We start from the raw sequence: 20,910 nt of genomic DNA on the forward strand, positions 1-20,910 counted from the left end.
TATATATATATATATATATAGTCACTGGTGGCTGGGGTGGTAACCAGCCGGGACGCCCCGGAGGACCAGAGGAGGGCTTACGCCTCCCCCAGACTACGTGGGGGCAACTGCCTTGGTGGCTTTGGGGACCATGGGAACTGAGCTTAGAAGCTCAACCCTATAGGGGCCCGTGGTAACCGCCAGGGGGCGCCCCAATGCCTGTGGAGCCCTGGTGTGGTGGAAGTGCTGTGGGGGAAGAAGACCAGAGACACTCCGAGTGCTTCCGGGTGCACAGCCGGTACTTCTGCCACACTGGGGAGTGCCGGCAGAAGCTAATCGGGAGGCACCTGGAGCACGTCGGGGTGGGAATAAAAGGGGCTGTCTCCCTCCATTTGATGGCTGTAGTCGGGAGTGTAGAGGACAAGGTCTTGGTGGAGAGGAGTGTCGGCGGCCTGAAGATTGAAAGAGGCATTGTGAGGCCTGGACTTTTGGGGAGTTTTGGGGGCTGTGTGTGCACCTTGTAAATAATAACTGTAAATAAACATGTGTGGGTGCTAAAAATGATGTCTGTCTGTCTGTGTCCGGGCCATGTTCCACATATAATATATATATATTGGTTTACTGTCAAATAATGTAAAGTGTACGCGACACGTATTTCGCCCTTATTTGGGCTCATCAGGCGTACAGACTCCACTGCACCCTTCACGGGGATCGAACCTGGTAGGTAACCACCCATACAATCAGATCGAGACTCAGACTACGGATGCTATGAATATATATACATATATATAAAACTATTCATGTATACTTATCAGATGACTTACGTATCTTTCCCAGTCAATTTCCGAGTAAAATCCGTTTGGTGCTCCATTTGTCTTTTTCTTAAAAAGAGAGTAAACAGACTGCATTTTTAATAACCAGATCCAATTAATCACAGTTCTTTTGCCACTGTATATTCTCATGTGTATACTTACATTACCATCTCTGTCCGGTGATCCCCTAAAAACATAAATAAGCAGGTAAATAAATACAATTAATTGATCAGTACATATACATTTACATCAAAAGAACAATTTTAAAAATATACATTACTGAAGTCTATTTCCATTTCTAATGTAAGCTATCAGATACGGTTTTTCTGAAATTAAAAAAGCTCTAAACTTATTTAAATACAACTAGAATTTACCTAGCAACTTTCAGTATGCAAATAATTCTGTTTACACAGAACATATCTTTACAGATATATTTCCTGTTATTTGAGTGCTGGTTCAAACAGGCCAACTCATGGTCACTGACAATTGTTCAATTTAAAAAAGTTTTATAGCACTCTTCACTGAGTACATTCTCAGAACCCTTCCACTTTTAACATATTTATTTTTTAATGCACTTCAAATTTCTACCCATAAACAAAAAATTATGGTTAACTCACATTACAATTAGAACAAAAATGTTTAATTCAGACATTGATATACTGAGTGAATTTGTGCATGATCACAGCATCCTGTTTTAATGTTTATTAAGTTAGCAACAGAAATGATTTACTCTGATACCAGCACTGTAATGATGGATCATTCTGATCTTAGAATACCTGTGAATATCCACACCAGGGGAAAACTGGAAGGAACAAACATCACTCAGCATTGTTCTCTTTGTGGGCACAACCAGCTGGACCTGCTCTACCCAAATGCTATGTCTTTGAATGTAAACCTGTGGTACACCTGGGCAGAGGTGACCACATTTTACTGCCACCAACAAGTCTGTTATCAGACTGCAGCAGCAGCAGCTACTCTCTTATGATCTATCTATCATATACTGCCTTTCATATCTATCTATCTATCTATCTATCTATCTATCTTTTATATAGTTCCTTTCATGTCTATCTATCTATCTATCTATTATATAGTACCTTTCATATCTTTCTTTTATGTAGTGCCTTTCATATCTATCTATCTATCTATCTATCTATCTATCTATCTATCATATACTGCCTTTCATATCTATCTATCTATTTATCTATCTATAATATACTGCCTTTCATATCTATCTATCTATCAATCATATAGTGCCTTTCATATCTATCTATTATATACTGCCTTTCATATCTATCTGTCTATCTATTATGTACTGCCTTTCCTATCTATTATATAGTGCCTTTCATCTATCTATCTATCTACAGTATCTTTTATGTAGTGCCTTTCATATCTATCCATCTGTCTATATGTCTATCTATCTATTATATAGTACCTTTCATATCTATCTATCTATCTATCTATCTATCTATCTATCTATCTATCTATCTATCTATCTATCTATCTATATATCTATCATATCTATCTATCTATTTATCTATCTATTATATAGTTCCTTTCATATCTATCCATCTGTCTATCTATCTATTATATAATTCCTTTCATATCTATCTATCTATCTATCTATCTATCTATCTATCTATCTATCTATATATCTATCTATCTATCTATCTATCTATCTATCTATCTATCTATCTATCTATCTATTATATACTATCTTTCATATCTTTCTATTATATAGTGCCTTTCATATCTATCCATCTGTCTATATGTCTATCTGTTATATAGTACCTTTCATACTTGTCTATCTATTATATAGTGCCTTTCATATCTATCTGTCTATCTATCTATCTATCTTTCTCTATCTATCTATCTATCTATCTATCTATTTATCTATCTATCTATCCTATCTATCTATATATACTGCCTTTCATCTATCTATCTATTTATCTATCTATCTATCTATATACTATCCTTTCATATCTATCTATCTATCTATCTATCTATCTATCTATCTATCTATCTATCTATCTATTATATAGTTCCTTTCATATCTATCCATCTATCTATCTATATATCTGTCTATCTATTATATACTGCCTTTCCTATCTATTATATAGTGCCTTTCATCTATCTATCTATCTACAGTATATTTATACTACCTTTCATATCTTTCTATTATATAGTGCCTTTCATGTCTATCTATCTATCTATCTATCTATCTATCTATCTATCTATCTATCTGTCTATCTATCTATTATATATAATATCTATCTATTATATAATACCTTTCATATCTATCTATTATATAGTGCCTTTCATATCTATCTATCTATCTATCTATCTATTATATAGTACCTTTCATATCTTTCTATCTATCTATTATATAGTTCCTTTCATATCTATCCATCTATCTATCTATATGTCTATCTTTCTATTATATAGTGCCTTTCATATCTATCCATCTGTCTATATGTCTATCTGTTATATAGTACCTTTCATACTTGTCTATCTATTATATAGTGCCTTTCGTATCTATCTATTTATCTATTGTATATTGCCTTTCATGTCTATCTATCTATCTATCTATCTATCTATTATATAGTGCTTTTCATATGTATATATCTTTCTATCAGAAAAGTAATCTGAATGATTAACATAAACAAATTATGGTAACAGAAATTTCACTAACTTTATAAATAAGAAATAACCAGCTGATGAAAGAGGAGAGAATAAAACTAAACTACAATCAACATTTTTGAAAAAAAAAAAAAAAAAAAGAAAAGAAATAAAAGCCTAGGGGGTCCACGGCTAGTTATTATGAAATCACAGTTCAGTACCATAAGTACACAAGTACGGGGCTGGCTCTAGGAATAGGTGTGCAATGCCCGGGGGACTCTGATCAATGCGATTGCTAGAGTACAGATCTCAACTCCCCCCAAACCCCCCTGCATAGCTTCGCTCCTAACACCCACTGATCAGTAAACCAAAAATTGAAAGCAGGATTCTTCAGCTGCTGGTGATAGAAACTTCTCAAAAAATGGAAGAGACATTTGAAGCTCATTAATTACTATTTGTTTTACTTAGCACTTTTCACCATAGGAGAGGGTGGCACTTGTGCTCTGAGAAGTGATTTAAGGCCAGGTCTTTTATAAAGAGTACTATTACAACACTCTTGATGTAATATACATGCAGGAAAGAGATGAAGAATAATATATGTACTCTTCTTTTTGAGGCAGTTGGATTCCAAATACCATAAGATGCATTCATTAAAAAATCATAAACATGCTGTACACATTTGGTCAAGTCCTAATAGGTCTGGTGTGTGGACAACTTTATTTTAGGAGGCATTTGAAGAATTATCAAATCACCAGGCTAACTCAAATAGTAAAGGCAATTTTAAAATGAAGCAGTAACCGCCTAATTACAGCGTCTGCTCTTGTCACTTCCGTACTAAACCAACACTCTTTGGTGAATTTCAGCAGGTTTCACTCCTTCTGCCCAAAACAAATCTCACTATGGTGTGTTGTTAAACAATGGTGAAATCCTGCAGTGGAGTGTCCATATTCAGTTGACTTTGTCTTCAACTAGACAAACGGCAGAGGGCAGCACTGTGCATGATCAGACTATCCATAAGCCATTGCAAACGCATGGTATTGCATCAGCTTCTATCGGTAGCAGTTACCACGTCATTTTCAAATTGCCCTTACAATTTGTTTAATCTTTGTATCAGTTCAGGAATCCTGGAAGGTCAGGTATTGAGGAGTATGAATAGTTGAGAATAAGCATATAAATTATAAATACGAAGCAGTTTCTTTCTCACCAAAGAAAACTCTTACTGTATATACAAATTTGTTCCCCATCACCTTCTATGTCCGACGAATAAATGCAGTGCAGGCAGCTGATCTGTCACTTACGTTGAATCAGTATCCTTCTCTTTCTTTCGTATACCAAACGCCTTTCTTGTACGTTTTTTCAGTCCTGTTGGAGAAAGAGAGAAGACAAAGAGCATTTAGCCCCGGGCCACAATGTCCAGTGTGAATTCTAGCAACCACAGTAGGTGCTTTTCTTCTGGACTTTCACTAATGCAACCTAAGAGAAAGCTAAATGCAGATTTCACATAATTGCCACAGCCCTGTTACATCATCATATTTTTAAAGAGAGTCTTTTTAATTATTGCATATAACAGTCATTAAAATTTGAATTCAAGAAGGCTGCTGTGTGGCTCGGTATCACAAAGTAAGCCACACACACGAAGGGAACTGCCTGCCGAAATGGAATGAAGGAATATTTGGAAATCAAATTTTTAAATAAATCTCTTCCCCATTTTGTTATTATTATTGATTTCATTTGAAGAAAATAACTTTTCATATGATCAAGTTGAAGTTAACCAACCAGAATTCAACCCCCGGAGGAAAGAAAGAGAGGATAGTCAACAGCATGAGCAAATCTTAAAAAATGACAAAGAAGGAAGAATGTCCGTTTCTTTGATATAAAAGCTTGTTCTAAGATTTAATTCATTACCGTATATACTCGCATTTAAGTTCTCCCGCAGAGAAGTCAGGACTTGATTTTACTGTATAATCTCCGGTATTTTATAATGTCGGACGTATAAGTGGAATTACAAAAACTCAAGCTATTGGTCCAAGGGATTATGATATGTTAACACCCACCTGAGAGAGTAACCAGAGCACACTGCCTTTTTATTTCTATGTATTTTGCCTACGTGACCACACGGTAATACTTGAACTATTCTGAAGCGATGTTTGCACTGATTTGTGTTTTTTGTATCTCACACCCTCATACACCTTTATTGTAAGATCATCCCTTATCGATGGATGAACAATGGAGTGTTCGATCAGAAGAAAATATGAAGCTGGTTTTAAATTAAAAGTTGTTGAAGTAGCGAAATAAATTGGAAACTGCGCTTCTGCAACAAAATTCAATGTGTCTGAGAAACTGATGAGAGATTGGAGGAGGCAAGAAGATGTAAAAAAAAATAAAAAAATTAAGTGTCGCATTTTTGCACAGGCATACAAGTCGGGGTCTGATTTTATGATCGATTTTTCGAGTTTAAAGACTCGACTTATACACGTGAATACTATATATACAGATCCTCTAAGTGAGAAATAGTTTTTTTTTTAAATTCAAGTAGTATAGAACATAAATTACCAAATTACTTATAACAGGTGGGCTGGGATTCTACCAGTTGAGCAAGACAAGTCTACGTGCTGTTAGTGCAGTAAAGCCACAAGCAATTGCGATATTTTTGTCCTTCTCCACTTTAAGTCCACCAAACACGGCTGTTAATGGGTTAGGAGTGATTGTGACACCAAGGATGTCTGATAGGCAGGTAAAAACATTAGACCAGAATGATGTTAATTTGGTGCAGGCCCAAAACATGTGGCCTAGACAGGCTGGAGCTCGATCGCAGCGTTCAAATGGTTAGATCTTGAAATCAATGTGATCGCTAAAAGATTTTAAGTTGAATGACTGAATACATCGCGCATATGTAACTGGAGTGTATTCTATGCATAGCTGCCTTCTTCTCCTTTTCAGAGATGGCAAGTGAATAGATAGATAGATAGATAGATAGATAGGATTTACTCTATATACCATAATAGATAGATAGATAGATAGATAGATAGATAGATAGATAGATAGATAGATAGATAGATAGATAGATAGATATGATAGATAGATAGATATGACAGGCACTATATTATAGATAGATAGATAGATAGATAGATAGATAGATAGATAGATAGATAGATAGATAGATAGATAGATAGATAGATAGATACTCTATTAATCCCAAGGGGAAATTCATATAATCCAGCAGCAGTATACTGATACAAAGAAACAACATCAAATTAAATAGTAATAAAAATGAAAAAAAATAAATAAATAAAATTAATGTTAGCATTTACTCCCCCGGGTGGAATTGAAGAGTCGCATAGTGTGGGGGAGGAACCTTTCCCCAAAGTTCCCTAAGATCTTTGAAAGGAAGGAACTTTAAAGTGTTTTTATATATCATTGAGCCGTTGTCTGAGTCTTCAAGGATCCTTTTAGCAACGTTTCTGATTTGAATGTAGTGAAAAAATTGTGTTGAAGTTAAATTTGAAGCATGATTGTTCATAAGTTATGAAGACATTTGTAAGAGCCATTTTCATAGTTATATAAGATTCATAAATATAATATTAAGATGACAATGCATAATCTATGGGAGGTTCCTAAAACCCCCATAAGTTGAGTAGAATTGGTATGTTCTTATCCAACCCGCTATATCCTAACTACAGGGTCACGGGGGTCTGCTGGAGCCAATCCCAGCACACAGGGCACAAGCAGGAAACAAACCCCAGGCAGGGCGCCAGCCCACAGAAGGGCACACACACCAAGCACACATTAGGGACAATTTAGGATCGCCAATGCACCTAACCTGCATATCTTTGGACTGTGGGAGGAAACCCACGCAGACACGGGGAGAACACGCAAACTCCACACAGGGAGGATCCGGGAAGCAAACCTGGGTCTCCTTACTGTGAGGCAGCAGTGCTACCCACTGTGCCACCGTGCCGCCCTCCATTTCTAACAGCTCTGACTAAAAACATTATTCTTCAGTTAGTGACAGCCTTGCCATGTGTAAGGCATAGAGGGCATACAGTTTTAAACCGTGCTCGTGCCCACGCCTACGGGCTCTTTGAGTATGTGAAGTAACACGTAAAGATAACGCACTTATATAAGCACGAAGCCGTACGCTTAAGGCGTACAGAAGAAATGAAGAACTTTTAAGTACAGAAATAACTAAAGTTTCTCAATAAATGGTAAGATTATAGAAGATACGTCTTTTACCTTATTTTTGCCTTTTATTCTACGTGTGTAACTATTTTTCCTTTATTCTTGTGTGCATTATCTGCGTTTAACTTTCACTAAATACTTTAAAAATGAACTTTTGGACTGAGAGATTTCTTTCGGCATGCGTTTTGCCCGTGCTCGACTTCGCCTTATACTTCAGCGGCTGCAACATTATCCATATTCAATTCTTTTAAGTGTTTAAATTCTGAACGTCTGCGTCAATACTGTGTAGTGTTGTCATGTAGCGGTGCAACAGATAAAAGCTTCTCTGTCTTAAAGTGCTTCCTACATTGGTTCCATACTCTTGAGTAAATGAAGGGCAATTGGATTATTAGTGTATGGAGAATAATTTGTATTTACTGGGTGCCAAAGCCTCTACTGCAGACCAGGCTTGTGTATATTTATCAATTTGTGTCCATTTCCAGGTCTTTATAATGTGTATATTTTCTGCCCAGTAGTAAAATTGAAAGTTAGGTAGTGCCATGCCGCCTTCTGCTTTAGGTTATTGTACAGCAGAGTCACCCTTTCAATGCGTGGATGTTTAGAATTCCAAATAAATGAGGTTAAATTTGTGTATAATTTCTTAAAGAATGGTTTATTAATGTAGATGGGGAGGCTCTGAAATAGAAAACGAAGCTTGGGAAGGATGCTGAACTTGACGGTATTGATTCTCCCAGCTAATGTGAGATGGAGAGTAGACCGTATGTTCACATCTCTTCCTCCATTTTCTAAACCTATTATCGCTAAATACAGGCTCACTGGGAATTAAAGGTTTACCCCAGTAGCATCATGAGCACCAGTGAAACCTTTGAAACTTTTAATAATAATAATAATAATAATAATACATTTTATTTGAAGTGCCTTTCAAAAAACCCAAGGTCACTGTACAATCAGATAAAAAATTAAACATTTTTTAATGTTTAACCCTAACCCTAACCCTAACTTAAAAATTAAAATCCAAATAAAACAACACCAGTAACAATTACAGTGAATAAGCAATTTTGAACAGATGAGTTTTAAGATTAACCTGAAATTGGTGAAGGGTAGTCATGTTCCTAAGGTAGGCAGGTAATGAGTTTCATAAGGAGGGTGCCGATCTGCTAAACGCTCGATATCCCATCGGGACAAGACATGCTGGTGGATTATTTAAGTTGATGGAAGAAGAGGATCTGAGCATGCGAGAGGGTTTAGTGACTTGTAGGAGCTGTGAGAGATATGTAGGGGCAAGATTATGAATAGCCTTTGTGATGGATGGCCGGCCATTTATCCCGGCCAATACCCCCAAGCCGCCAGGTGGAGCCCTCCTTGCAGCGTGGAGGTCCCCAGAAGACTGGATGCCGTGGGGGCCACAGGAGGGAGCTGCAGGGAGGACCGAGGGCTTCTTCGTGCCCTGTGACCCGGAGGTTCGTCACAGGAAGAGCGACAGACTTCCGGGTTGAAGAAAAGGACTATTTACCCTGACCCGGAAGGAATAAGGACTTGTGGACTGTTGGGCAGAAACACTTCCGTGTCAGGAGATATAAAAGGACTGGGAGCTCCCAGACGGCGAGCTGAGCTGGGTGGAAGGGTGGCAACGCATCTGGGAGCTGGAGGATTGGTTTATTGTATTGGAGATTTATTATATGAGTATTGTGGTAGAGAGTGTGCTTTGTGCACTGTGGAAGAAAAATAAAGTCAACATTTGGACTTTTACCTGGTGTCTGGAGTCGTGGACAGGGGTTCAAGGGAGCGAGAGCGCCCCCTATCATTCACACCTTATATGTAAGGACTAAAATTTTATAGTTGACCCTAAACTTTATTGGCAGCCAATGAAGCTGCTGAATAACAGGTGTAATGTGATCAGAGTAGGGTGTTTTAGTAATTATACGAGCAGCCGAATTCTGAACAAGTTGAAGTTTATGTAGTAACTTTTGGGGCAGACCAAAGAGAAGTGAGTTGCAATAGTCCAGGCGGGAGGTCACCAAACTGTTGACTAAAATAGCAGTAGAGTGATTTGACAAAGATGGACGCAGGCGATTAATGTTACGCAGGTGAAAGTAAGCTGCTCGGGTAACAGAACAAATGTGAGACTGAAACGACAACGTTCTGTCCAGAATTACACCAAGCCTTTTTATCTGATCTGTACAGGTAACAGTAGTGTTGTCAATTAATACTGAGCTCAGATCTTTGATGCCTTCGCAATTGCAGATTTCGTGCCCATAAGAAGCACCTCAGTTTTATTAGAGTTCAACTGCAAGAGGTTAGAAGAAAACCAAGACTTGATCTCAGCAAGGCAGTCCGTAAGTGAGGATGGTGGTAGCGATGCAGATGGTGAAGTTGAGATATATAACTGGGTATCATCTGCGTAACAATGAAAGTTCATCTTCCATTTACGAAAAATGACACCCAAAGGGAGCAAATAAATGATAAACAGCAAGGGGCCAAGGACAGAACCCTGAGGAACCCCAGATACTACGGGAGTGGGAGTAGAGGTACATGTGTCCAGCTAAATGAACTGAGTTCTGTCTGTAAGATATGACTTAAACCAAGTTAACGGAATGTGAGAAATACCGAGTGCCGATGACCTTTTTAGTAAGGTGGAGTGACAGACAGTGTCGAATGAAGCACTGAGGTCAAGAAGAACAAGGATTGTGATTAGGCCTGAGTCTGCAGCCACTAAAAGATCATTAGTGATCTTAATTAGTGCCGTCTCAGTGCTGTGAAAACGTCGAAAGCCTGACTGGAATGGTTCGTATAAACTGTTAGCAGATAAATGCTGATGTAGTTGGGAAGCCACAGTTTTTTCAAGAACCTTTGAAATAAAAGGAAGATTAGAAATTGGTCGAAAATTATTAATTTAAAAAATTTAAAATGGTTCATTTCCCTAATCCTGAACACTAGGGAGGCAGATCCTGTGTCTGGATGGGGAACATTAGGATTGAAATTCACAAGGGCACAGTCCAGGGCATGCTTCAAATTTTAAGGTTTTTCTGCAATTTGAACCTCATGTCCACCCTCTTCCCATAGGACTTGTGAGTCACAGCATTTTTAGCAAAAAATACGGAAGATCTGAAATAGTGTACAGTACTTGTGACTGGCCTCAGTCTCATATAGCCCTCCATAATAATATCCTCTATTATAATATGAACAGGGTCATGTACTGCAGAATTGCACCTCACTACGCACACATCACATTTCACACCCTTGGGCACGATACCACATATGCTGTAGCAGCACTCACTCTGCCAGCCAGCAGCGCCTCCAGCCCAGCTGGGCATGCCACACAAACATGGTGCAATTTATAAATGAATAACAAGACAAACCCTCAAGCAATATACTCCAGCAATTACGACTTCAAAATATAATTAATCAATAAAACATTTATTTCGTTACGTATAATTGCAGGCAATTAAATGATCCAACCAAGCTGTTGGCATTTATCAAGTCAAACAGATGATATTTTCAGGCTGCCACCCCAGCAGTCCTGGCAGCACATCCATATTTTTCAATCCATATTTTGAAAATTCTTCCCACTTACAAGAATTTTTTTATCTCCCTTTAACTTTTGCTTCATATGTTTTCAGCAAGGGTACAAGGCTGGGGTTCAAATTTCTCATTTATATCTTTTTGGTTCATTTTTTATGTTAACACTTATGACAGTTGTCACACACATGTGAGTAGGAGTCAACTAAAGGGCCTGAATAATGGCAGTTCCATGTCCGGCCTGGGGGTGGCGGGGTGCACTAACTGTCTTTCTTGAACCCTGGCAGACCGTTCTTGGGAAATCCCACAGGGTTCCAAGGCCTTTGAAGACCTCACTTCTGCTCCCGGCGCCATTGATGGCATCACTTCCAGTCTCGGCTCTGATGACATCACTTTTGGTTACGCATCTATTGATGTCACTTCCGGCCCCAATGACGTCACTTCCTGCACTGGCCTTTAAAGCCGCCATCTTGAATCAATATTGCAGTTCTGTTTTGGACTCAGTCAAGTGAACAACTCACAACCTTTAAAGTTGAATGAACAACTCACAATCTTTAAAAATACCTTTTTGTAGCCAAAGCACATTATATGGGTGGGCTGCCCCAAGTCTTTATGATGTCTAAATGTCATTCTTGTCACACAGTGTATTTTTCTCTTGTGCCATGTGTTTTGTGGGTGGTCCCCTAAGAGGCGGGGCCACCTGCCCATCACCATCAAGGGACTGCCCATCAACCTTATAAAACCTGAGATAAACACACAGTCCCTTGAGGTTCATTGAATTGTAACAAGAATGTAAGGTTAATGTCACTGTGCTCTGTACAAGGAATTATTTTATAAATTCACTCACATGTGCAGGCCAAAGTTAGCACACAGGGGCAGCATTTAGAAACTGCTAGCATTTGAAGAATGAAGGGGACAACTGCGAACATAGGCATTGTACAATTCCTGTATCTTAGCAATGAAATTGAATCCTTGAAACCAAGGAAGGGCCTACACATGGAGAAGTGTGACCCGTCATTTGCACGATAGACATATGCGCGCCGACAAAATAGCGCCGATTATAACGCACCGTCAAAATCGCCCCGACAAAATCGCGAACGTTTCGTTAAATATGAATTATTAGTTTAAATCATATATAATAATGTTTATTTTAGAAGTCAATATTATGAGACGCGGCATGCCATCAGCACGGCACGCAGATAGTCCTTAAGATCACGCCCTGCATATGTAGGAAGAACTGCAGCAAGGGCGTCCCACTCTCTTGGCCTCTCTCGCGATTTTGTCGGCGCGCATTTGTCGAAAACCAGTTAGCGGGTTTGTCGGCACTCATTTGTCGGTCGCGGTTTTGTCGGGGCGCATATGTCTATCGTGCTTTTGTCGGTAAACCATGGAGAAGACAGTATAAATACTTGGACAGCAGCCAAACGCTTCGAAGCCAATGGACGGACGGATGAGTGATATCGTCATTTGTCCCAAAGACCCTTCCAGTGCAGCGACGAAAAAATGACAGACTGTATAGACCAAGATCCCACCTTGGTATTGTCTTGTTATTATGGCTTCCTGTCTGTAACGCCACGTAAATCGTCAGCAAAGAAAGCTAAGTTATTTTCTCTTATGTCATTTTTACCGCCGTATCACTATGAGAGGGATATCGACTTTTAATATCATATCTCTATATTTTTTGGTTACTTAAAATGCTGCAATTATAAAATAACTTATTCCGATTAGGGAGCTATATCACCCCCTAAAGGAAACACTATTGCTGGTTAATTTCTACCATCATTTTTCTGTGTTTTTGTACATTACTGGATTTTTGACCTCAGTGCTCAGGTTGGTTTTGTGCATTGGGACGTTGTTTGCCTTGGATTGCTGTTGTTGTTTCAGCCAACTCCTCCGGCCTGGTGTGCTCATTAGGGTTATTTTTATTTCAGCGGTAATTTTTGCTGATATTAACTCTTCCATTTATCATGATGCTACATTTTTTTCCTTTCTGTGAATAGCTGGGGTTTTGATGGTTTTCCCCCTCTAGTGGACATTTTTTAGATATTTGGGACTTTTGTGCTTGGGAGCCCCCATTTTCACCACATTGCTTGCACAACAGACTTAGCACTGTACTCGCTAGCTCTTAAACATTTGAGCGTAAATAGAACAGCAAGAGGCAGTAAAGCCTTTTTAACGTTTAGGATCTTACACTTGAATAATCAGCAAATGGGAGAGAAGGCCACCAGTGTCAGTTCTGGTAGAGACTTAAAAAGGATCTGTTCCTTCAACAGAGTCCACTTCTGATGAAGCTACTGCGGCTCATGCTGCATGGCGTATTGTTAAAATTCGATTTGTACGCTTATTATTTCTGACATGCAACACATTGTTGTTATGTACTTGAGAGCACCTCCAATGTGCTGTATTTCTATGAACTCAAATCATGCAATTTGCCATTAGTCATGCCTTCCACATGCAGCTGCCTGGCAAATGTAATTTTCTGGCTGCCACTTGATGCCGTTTGCTAATCTGCTTGGATTTGCAAATAGGCCAAATCACTCAGTCAGTCATGGCCAGTAATTCAGTGCTTTTTTACTAGTTTTGGTATTCTGCCGTTCCCAAAGTGGCCTCTTTGTTAGGCCCACCTGCTCATTAATTCAAATCGCCAGCTCCTCTAAATGGGTAATCATACGGTAGGTAGCAACTCAATGTAAACAGCATGCAGACATGGGCATGGGATTTAGCTGCTACTCATCCTAACATTAGAATGCAGAAGTGCCATCTGTGTTCTTGCCAGGGTCTCATCCCCGAGTCAAGTATTAGACTGGAAGAAGACCACTAGATGAAATGTAGTCACAAACCAGAAACACGCCAAAAGCAAGAAGACAAAATCTCTTGCACTAATGCTTAATTGCTAAATGGAAATCAACGTCAGAAACCAGAAATTCGAGGGAGAGAAAAGATTTGGCCGATGTTTGAGTATTTCATCCAAATCACAAATAGGAGTGAATCGTTTAAGGCTGGGTTTATACTTCACACGACAGGCACTACTGCTACTCAACAAGCATTGTACTGTTTATACTTGCGCGCGTACCTTACGTAAATCTGAAACATTCCACCAGGTGGCAGTGCGAGATATCATCACGGTGGGAACAGGTTCGGCTTTGCTGTGTTGTCAATTGCCTGGGACATCCATTAAATTCCAACGACACCTTACCACAATATCTCTGAAAAGGATGTTTAATGATTAGATCCACCAGTCCAGGGATGTGCCCATTCCAGCTAGCATTGGGCACGAGGCACAAACAATCCCTGTATTGTATTCACCTTGCGATGAGCTGATGCCCCGTCCAGGGATTGTTTGTGCCTCGTGCCCAATGCTAGCTGGAATGGGCACATCCCTGGACTGGTGGATCTAATCATGGATCTAATCAACTGCTCCCTTTAGGGGTTGCCACAGCGGATCATCTTTTACCATATCATCCTGTCCTCTCCATCTTGTTCTGTCCTACCCATCACCTGCATGTCCTCTCTCACCGCATCCATAAACCTTTGCTTAGGCCTTCCTCTTTTCCTCTTAACTGGCAGCTCTATCCTTAGCATCCCTCTCTCATTATACCCAGCATCTCTCCTCTGTACATTACCAAACCAATGCAATCTCTGATTTTGTCTCCCAACCGTCCCACCTGAGCTGACCCTCTAATGTCCTCATTTCTAATCCTGTCCATCCTTGTCACACAAAATGCAAATCTTAGCATCTTTAACTCTGCCACCTCCAGCTCTGTCTCCTGCTTTCTGGTCCGTGCCACCATCTCCAGCCCATATAACATAGCTGGTCTCACTACCGTCCTGTAGACCTTCCCTTTCACTCTTGCTGATACCCGTCTGTCACAAATCACTCCTGACACTCTTCTCCACCCACTCCATCCTGCCTGCACTCTCTTCTTCACTTCTCTTCCACAAGCCCCATTACTCTGCACTTTTGATCCCAACTCATCCACCTTCACCAACTCTACTCCCTTCATCCTCACTATTCCTCTGACCTCCCTCTCATTCACACACATGTATTCTGTCTTGGTGGTCCTACTGATCTTCATTCCTCTCCTCATATCTCCACCTCTCCAGGGTCTCCTCGACCTGCTCCCTACTCTCGCTACAGATCACAACGTCATCAGCAAACATCACAGTCCACGGGGACTCCTGTCTAATCTCGTCTGTCAGCCTGTCCATCACCATTGCAAATAAGAAAGGGCTCAGAGCCGATCCCTGATGTAATCCCACCTCCGTCACTCCTACCGCAGACCTCACCACTGTCACACTTCCCTCGTACATATCCTGGACTACTCTTACGTACTTCTCTGCCACTCCCAGCTTCCTCATACAATACCACAGCTCCTCTCTTGTCACCCTGTCATATTCTTTCTCCAGGTCCACAAAGACGTAATTAACTCCTTCTGGCCTTCTCTCTACTTCTCCATCAACAGCCTCAGAGCAAACATTGCATCTGTGGTGCTCTTTCTTGGCATGAAACCATCCTGCTGTTCACTAATCCTCACCTCACTTCTTAACCGAGCTTCCACTACTCTTTCCCAAAACTTCATTCTGTATTATGACCTTTGGTAAAGCTGGTTAAAGCAGTATGTGTCTGGTCAGAGTTTAGTGATGGAGCTGATTGTCCCCTAGCGAGTTCTGTCCTTGCATGTGTCAATTACAATTTTTAGTGTACCCTAACAATGTACAGATTTGAACAAAGTGGACTTCTTTACTAACTTATGTCCTAATAGAAACTGCATGACAGAAAAAGCAGAGCCATTGCTACAGAAGACTCCCTACGAACAACGTGCACAGTGACAACCAATCCAGCGCACTTGTTATGAACTGTACTGCACTGAAAGGAAAAATCATCTTCCTCATTAGTTAAGCTTCCTCTCCAAGAACACGGTTACAGACTACTAATGAAAATTCAATATTATTTCAATGCAACTCTTTAACTGTTTTAGACCAGAACGGTTTGCGTCATTACTGCCTATTTCCAAGTCTCATGTACATAATTGTATTATAAAGCAAAAGCAGCATGACTTCATCACTTTTATTTAGATTAGACCTGCAAGTCTATAGCGCTTATGAGAAAAAGACGAGAGGAAAACCAGCCGTATTTCTCGTGTCCTGGAAGGGAAGGTCCAGACTTAAATTATCTCCTTGTAATTTCTCCATTATATACAAAAAAAATGGACAGAAAATCAGATGTCTTTGTTTATTTACCACTGACAACCTATCAACATTTCACTGCCTTTTTATATACAGTGCATCCAGAAAGTATTCACAGCACATCACTTTTTCCACATTTTGTTATGTTACAGCCTTATTCCAAAATGGATTAAATTCATTTTTTTCCTCAGAATTCTACACAAAACTGCCCATAATGACAACGTGAACAAAGTTTACTTGAGGTTTTGAAAATTTATTACAAATAAAAAAAACTGAGAAAGCACATGTACATAAGTATTCACAGCCTTTGCCATGAAGCTCCAAATTGAGCTCAGGTCCATCCTGTTTCCGCTGATCATCCTTGAGATGTTTCTGCAACTTAATTGCAGTCCACCTGTGGTAAATTCAGTTGATGTGACATGATTTGGAAAGGCACACACCTGTCTATAGAAGGTCCCACAGTTGACAGTTCATGTCAGAGCACAAACCAAGCATGAAGTCAAAGGAATTGTCTGTAGACCTCCGAGACAGGATTGTCTCGAGGCACAAATCAGGGGAAGGTTACAGAAACATTTCTGCTGCTTTGAAGGTCCCAATGAGCACAGTGGCCTCCATCATCTGTAAGTGGAAGAAGTTCAAAACCACCAGGACTCTTCCTAGTGCTGGCCGGCCATCTAAACTGAGCGATCGGGGGAGAAGGGCCTTATTCAGGGAGGTGACCAAGAACCTGATGGTCACTCTGTCAGAGATCCAGAGGTCCTCTGTGGAGAGAGGAGAACCTTCCAGAAGGATAACCATCACTGCAGCAATCCACCAATCAGGCCTGTATGGTAGAGTGGCCAGACGGAAGCCACTCCTTAGAAAAAGGCACATGGCAGCCCGCCTGGAGTTTGCCAAAAGGCACCTGAAGGACTCTCAGACCATGAGAAACAAAATTCTCTGGTCTGATGAGACAAAGATTGAACTCTTTGGTGTGAATGCCAGGTGTTACATTTGGAGGAAACCAGGCACCACTCATCACCAGGCCAATGCCATCACTACAGTGAAGCATGGTGGTGGCAGCATCATGCTGTGGGGATGTTTTTCAGCGGCAGGAACTGGGAGACTAGTCAGGATAAAGAGAAAGATGACTGCAGCAATGGACAGAGACATCCTGGATGAAAACCTGCTCCAGAGCGCTCTTGACCTCAGACTGGGGTGACAGTTCATCTTTCAACAGGACAACGACCCTAAGCACACAGCCGAGATATCAGAGGAGTGGCTTCAGGACAACTCTGTGAATGTCCTTGAGTGGCCCAGCCAGAGTCCAGACTTGAATCTGATTGAACATCTCTGGAGAGATCTTAAAATGGCTGTGCACCGACGCTTCCCATCCAGCCTGATGGAGCTTGAGAGGTGCTGCAAAGAGGAATGGGCGAAACTGGCCAAGGATAGGTGTGCCAAGCTTGTGGCATCATATTCAGAAAGACTTGAGGCTGGAATTGCTGCCAAAGGTGCATCGACAAAGTATTGAGCAAAGGCTGTGAATACTTATGTACATGGGATTTCTCAGTTATTTTATTTTTAGTAAATTTGCAAAAACCTCAAGTAAACTTTTTTCACGTTGTCATTATGGGGTGTTGTGTGTAGAATTCTGAGGAAAAAAATACATTTAATCCATTTTGGAATAAGGCTGTAACATAACAAAATGTGGAAAAAGGGATGCACTGTGAATACTTTCCGGATGCACTGTATAATGGCAGTCTATAAACTTCCAGCTATATTGTACACTACCAGTCAACACCTCAATTTTTCCAGTTTTTCTTCAAATTGAATCAGATGAAGTGAAATGAAGGACTGAAAATGATGAAAGAGTAAGCAGTAAACTGCCAGGTGTTTGAATTTGATGTTTAAGTTAGAAAAAAACTGGAAAAAAGGTTAATGTCAGAATATTAAAAATGGACCTTCTTCAGGGAACAACTAACAGGTTACAACCTACAGATGTTCTGCAGCAATGAAAGCCAATGAAGCCTTGCAAGTTTGCACAGGAGTCCCGACTTCTGCTGATTACTTAAAGACCCTCTGTGTGTCTTAAAGCAGAGTTGGAGCAGAATGTGTCACTACACCCTCTGAAGTTCTTACTTTTGCAAATTGCAGGTAACAAATGAAATGAGACAGAGCGTTATTACCCTTAGAAGTGTAGGCCTTTCATTTAAAGAAATTGAAAATAAAAGTGTCAGTGAGCCCAGTGGTGTCCTGCATAATCGAAAGGAAACTGGAAACTGGAAGAAACTCTGATAGGAAGAGAGCTGGCAGAGCCAAAGTCTGATAAGCCAATCAGAAGACAAGATTCTGAGGGTCACCAGCCAGCGTGACCACAGGGGCCTCACAGCACAACAGCTTAACAGTGATGGTTTACAACAGCGAGTGTCAGTTTGTACTGAGAAGAGGAGATAAGCAAGGATAAGCAAGAGGGACCTTTGATTCAAATACCAGGAGCCATTGGAGGGCAACATGGGAACACACACAGTGCACTTCAAGGATATTTGGCCTCACCAGTATAATTATGTCTATGGTGGTGGGAAGGCAGAGGAGATGCACTTAGGGATGGATGCTAGAGAGAGCTCCATGGCTTTGAGACAACATCAGGAGCCCCAGAAATAACTCCTGGCTGGTGCTTGAAGACTTGGAGCTGGAAGGTGAACCTTGGGCAAGAAATGAACTGACATGAGGAAATGGAAGCCAGCATTTGAATGAAGATGCCGGCGGAAGTTGAACACGGAGTTATGGTGTGGCACTGTGGGGAAGCTGACCAGTCACCAACAGAGGATTATTTCTTGTATAGGTAGGCCAAGTGCGATATGAGGTCTTTGGTATTTTATTCTTTTGTAATAAGTAGGGGGCCTGCCAACCCCACTGCCTGCGTTAAACACCAGCAACTTCACGTCTCTATCACTCACGTATGTGGATTTCACTTTCTCCAAACAACAAAACTTTAAATTCTCGCAGATGCGCCTCTTCATTGGGAAGAAACACTACTTTTCCCTGATGGCAACACGAATTAGACGAATCTACAAGTCCATCCATCCATCCATTTTCTAACCCGCTGAATCCGAATACAGGGTCACGGGGGTCTGCTGGAGCCAATCCCCGCCAACACAGGGCACAAGGCAGGAACCAATCCTGGGCAGGGTGCCAACCCACCGCAGGAAACATACAAACACACCCACCCACCAAGCACACCCTAGGGCCAATTTAGAATCGCCAATCCACCTAACCTGTATGTCTTTGGATTGTGGGAGGAAACCGGAGCGCCCGGAGGAAACCCACGCAGACACTGGGAGAACATGCAAACTCCACGCAGGGAGGACCCGGGAAGCGAACCCGGGTCTCCTAACTGCGAGGCAGCAGCGCCACCGTGCCACCCTTAATCTACAAGTCTCCAACTTGAATTTTAAATCCAAACAATAGCGACATACTTCTGTCATATCACCTATGTCCATATATTCGAGCTCTTTTCACTTTTACCTTTTCTTCGATATCGCATTGAATTTTGATTCCGTGTTTGGAATTACATCGCGACAACGCAACGTATAACTGCCCGTGAGTGAACATCGCTTCTTTCTCTCTATAAGAAATGTGTCTTACAATAGCATTCACACAAATGAGAAATGACTGAACTGTGTGCCTGGTTATGTGGACGGGACTTTTCCAAATCTCTTTGCATAAGCTCTTGTCTCGCGGGGCTTGAAATTTTCTCTCGTGGGACTTCACTTTCACCAAAGAGCAAATCTTTTCTATTCTCGCGGATGCTCCTCTTCATTGGGAAGAAACACTGCTTTTCCCTGATGGAAACACGAATTCGACGATCTACAAGTCTCCGACTTAAAAGTTTCAATCTGAACAATATATTCGATCTCTTTTTGCTGTTCTGTTATTTCACCGAGTAATAATTTCCGTTTGTTTTGCGCTAACGCGATCTTTACTATCCTTTTTTTGAGACTTTCGAATTTTTGTACTTCCATTATCTCTAACCTGCTCTGCCTGTGTATCACGCCAACGTTTTTGAATTCTTTACAACGTTCTACTTTGTCATCTACTCTTTGTCTTTTATTTCCGGCCCTGGGTTTGGTTAAATCTCTTGGCACAAAGTCTCGTCTCGCAGGCCGTGAAAGTTTCTCTCTGAAAAGCTCACATCTCGTCTCCTTCCAAGATTTTTTTTTATAATAGAGAGATTTGTGCTCCCCCTGATGTGTGTCACCTTTCCTGTAATTAAAAAAAAAAACTTCTTATTTTATCACCTTGACCTAAAGGGTGGCTTATGAATTGTGAATCCATTAGAATTGACTATAAAATTGTATTAATGGCATGTAAAGCTTTACATAATCTACATTTTAGAGTGCCTGTCTGCCCCTTTACATTCCCATTGGCAGCTTCAGATCTTCTAATGGTGGTCTTCTTATTATTTCAAGAGTGAAGCCTAAAAGAAGTGGTGAGGTGGCCCTTTGCTGTTACACACCAGAATACTAGAATACTTCAATAGAAATATGCCAGGCTTACAACGTGGAACATTTTTAAAAGATTGCTAAAAACCCACCTCAATATAATCGGACTCTTTTAGAGCTGCATTTTTATTTCT

The 20,910-nt window shown here is 40.5% G+C and overlaps 1 protein-coding gene across 9 annotated transcripts in view; it reads right to left on the reverse strand.

Moving 5' to 3' along the window:
- sgip1a (SH3GL interacting endocytic adaptor 1a) overlaps positions 1 to 20,910 on the reverse strand; it is a 305,775-nt gene that overhangs the window by 186,227 nt on the left and 98,638 nt on the right. For 6 of the 9 annotated variants that reach the window (XM_039735498.1, XM_039735495.1, XM_039735496.1 and 3 more), the window contains exons 2-3: positions 4,706 to 4,769; positions 804 to 978 (exon numbers count right to left, since the gene is read on the reverse strand). In XM_039735498.1, the coding sequence (XP_039591432.1) occupies positions 804 to 978; positions 4,706 to 4,769 (239 nt within the window). The remainder of the gene's footprint in view (positions 1 to 803; positions 979 to 4,705; positions 4,770 to 20,910) is intronic. The other 3 variants (XM_039735501.1, XM_039735499.1, XM_039735502.1) reach the window with 1 other exon arrangement.

This window comes from Polypterus senegalus, chromosome 14, assembly GCF_016835505.1.
Source record: "Polypterus senegalus isolate Bchr_013 chromosome 14, ASM1683550v1, whole genome shotgun sequence".
Lineage (NCBI taxonomy): Eukaryota > Metazoa > Chordata > Cladistia > Polypteriformes > Polypteridae > Polypterus > Polypterus senegalus.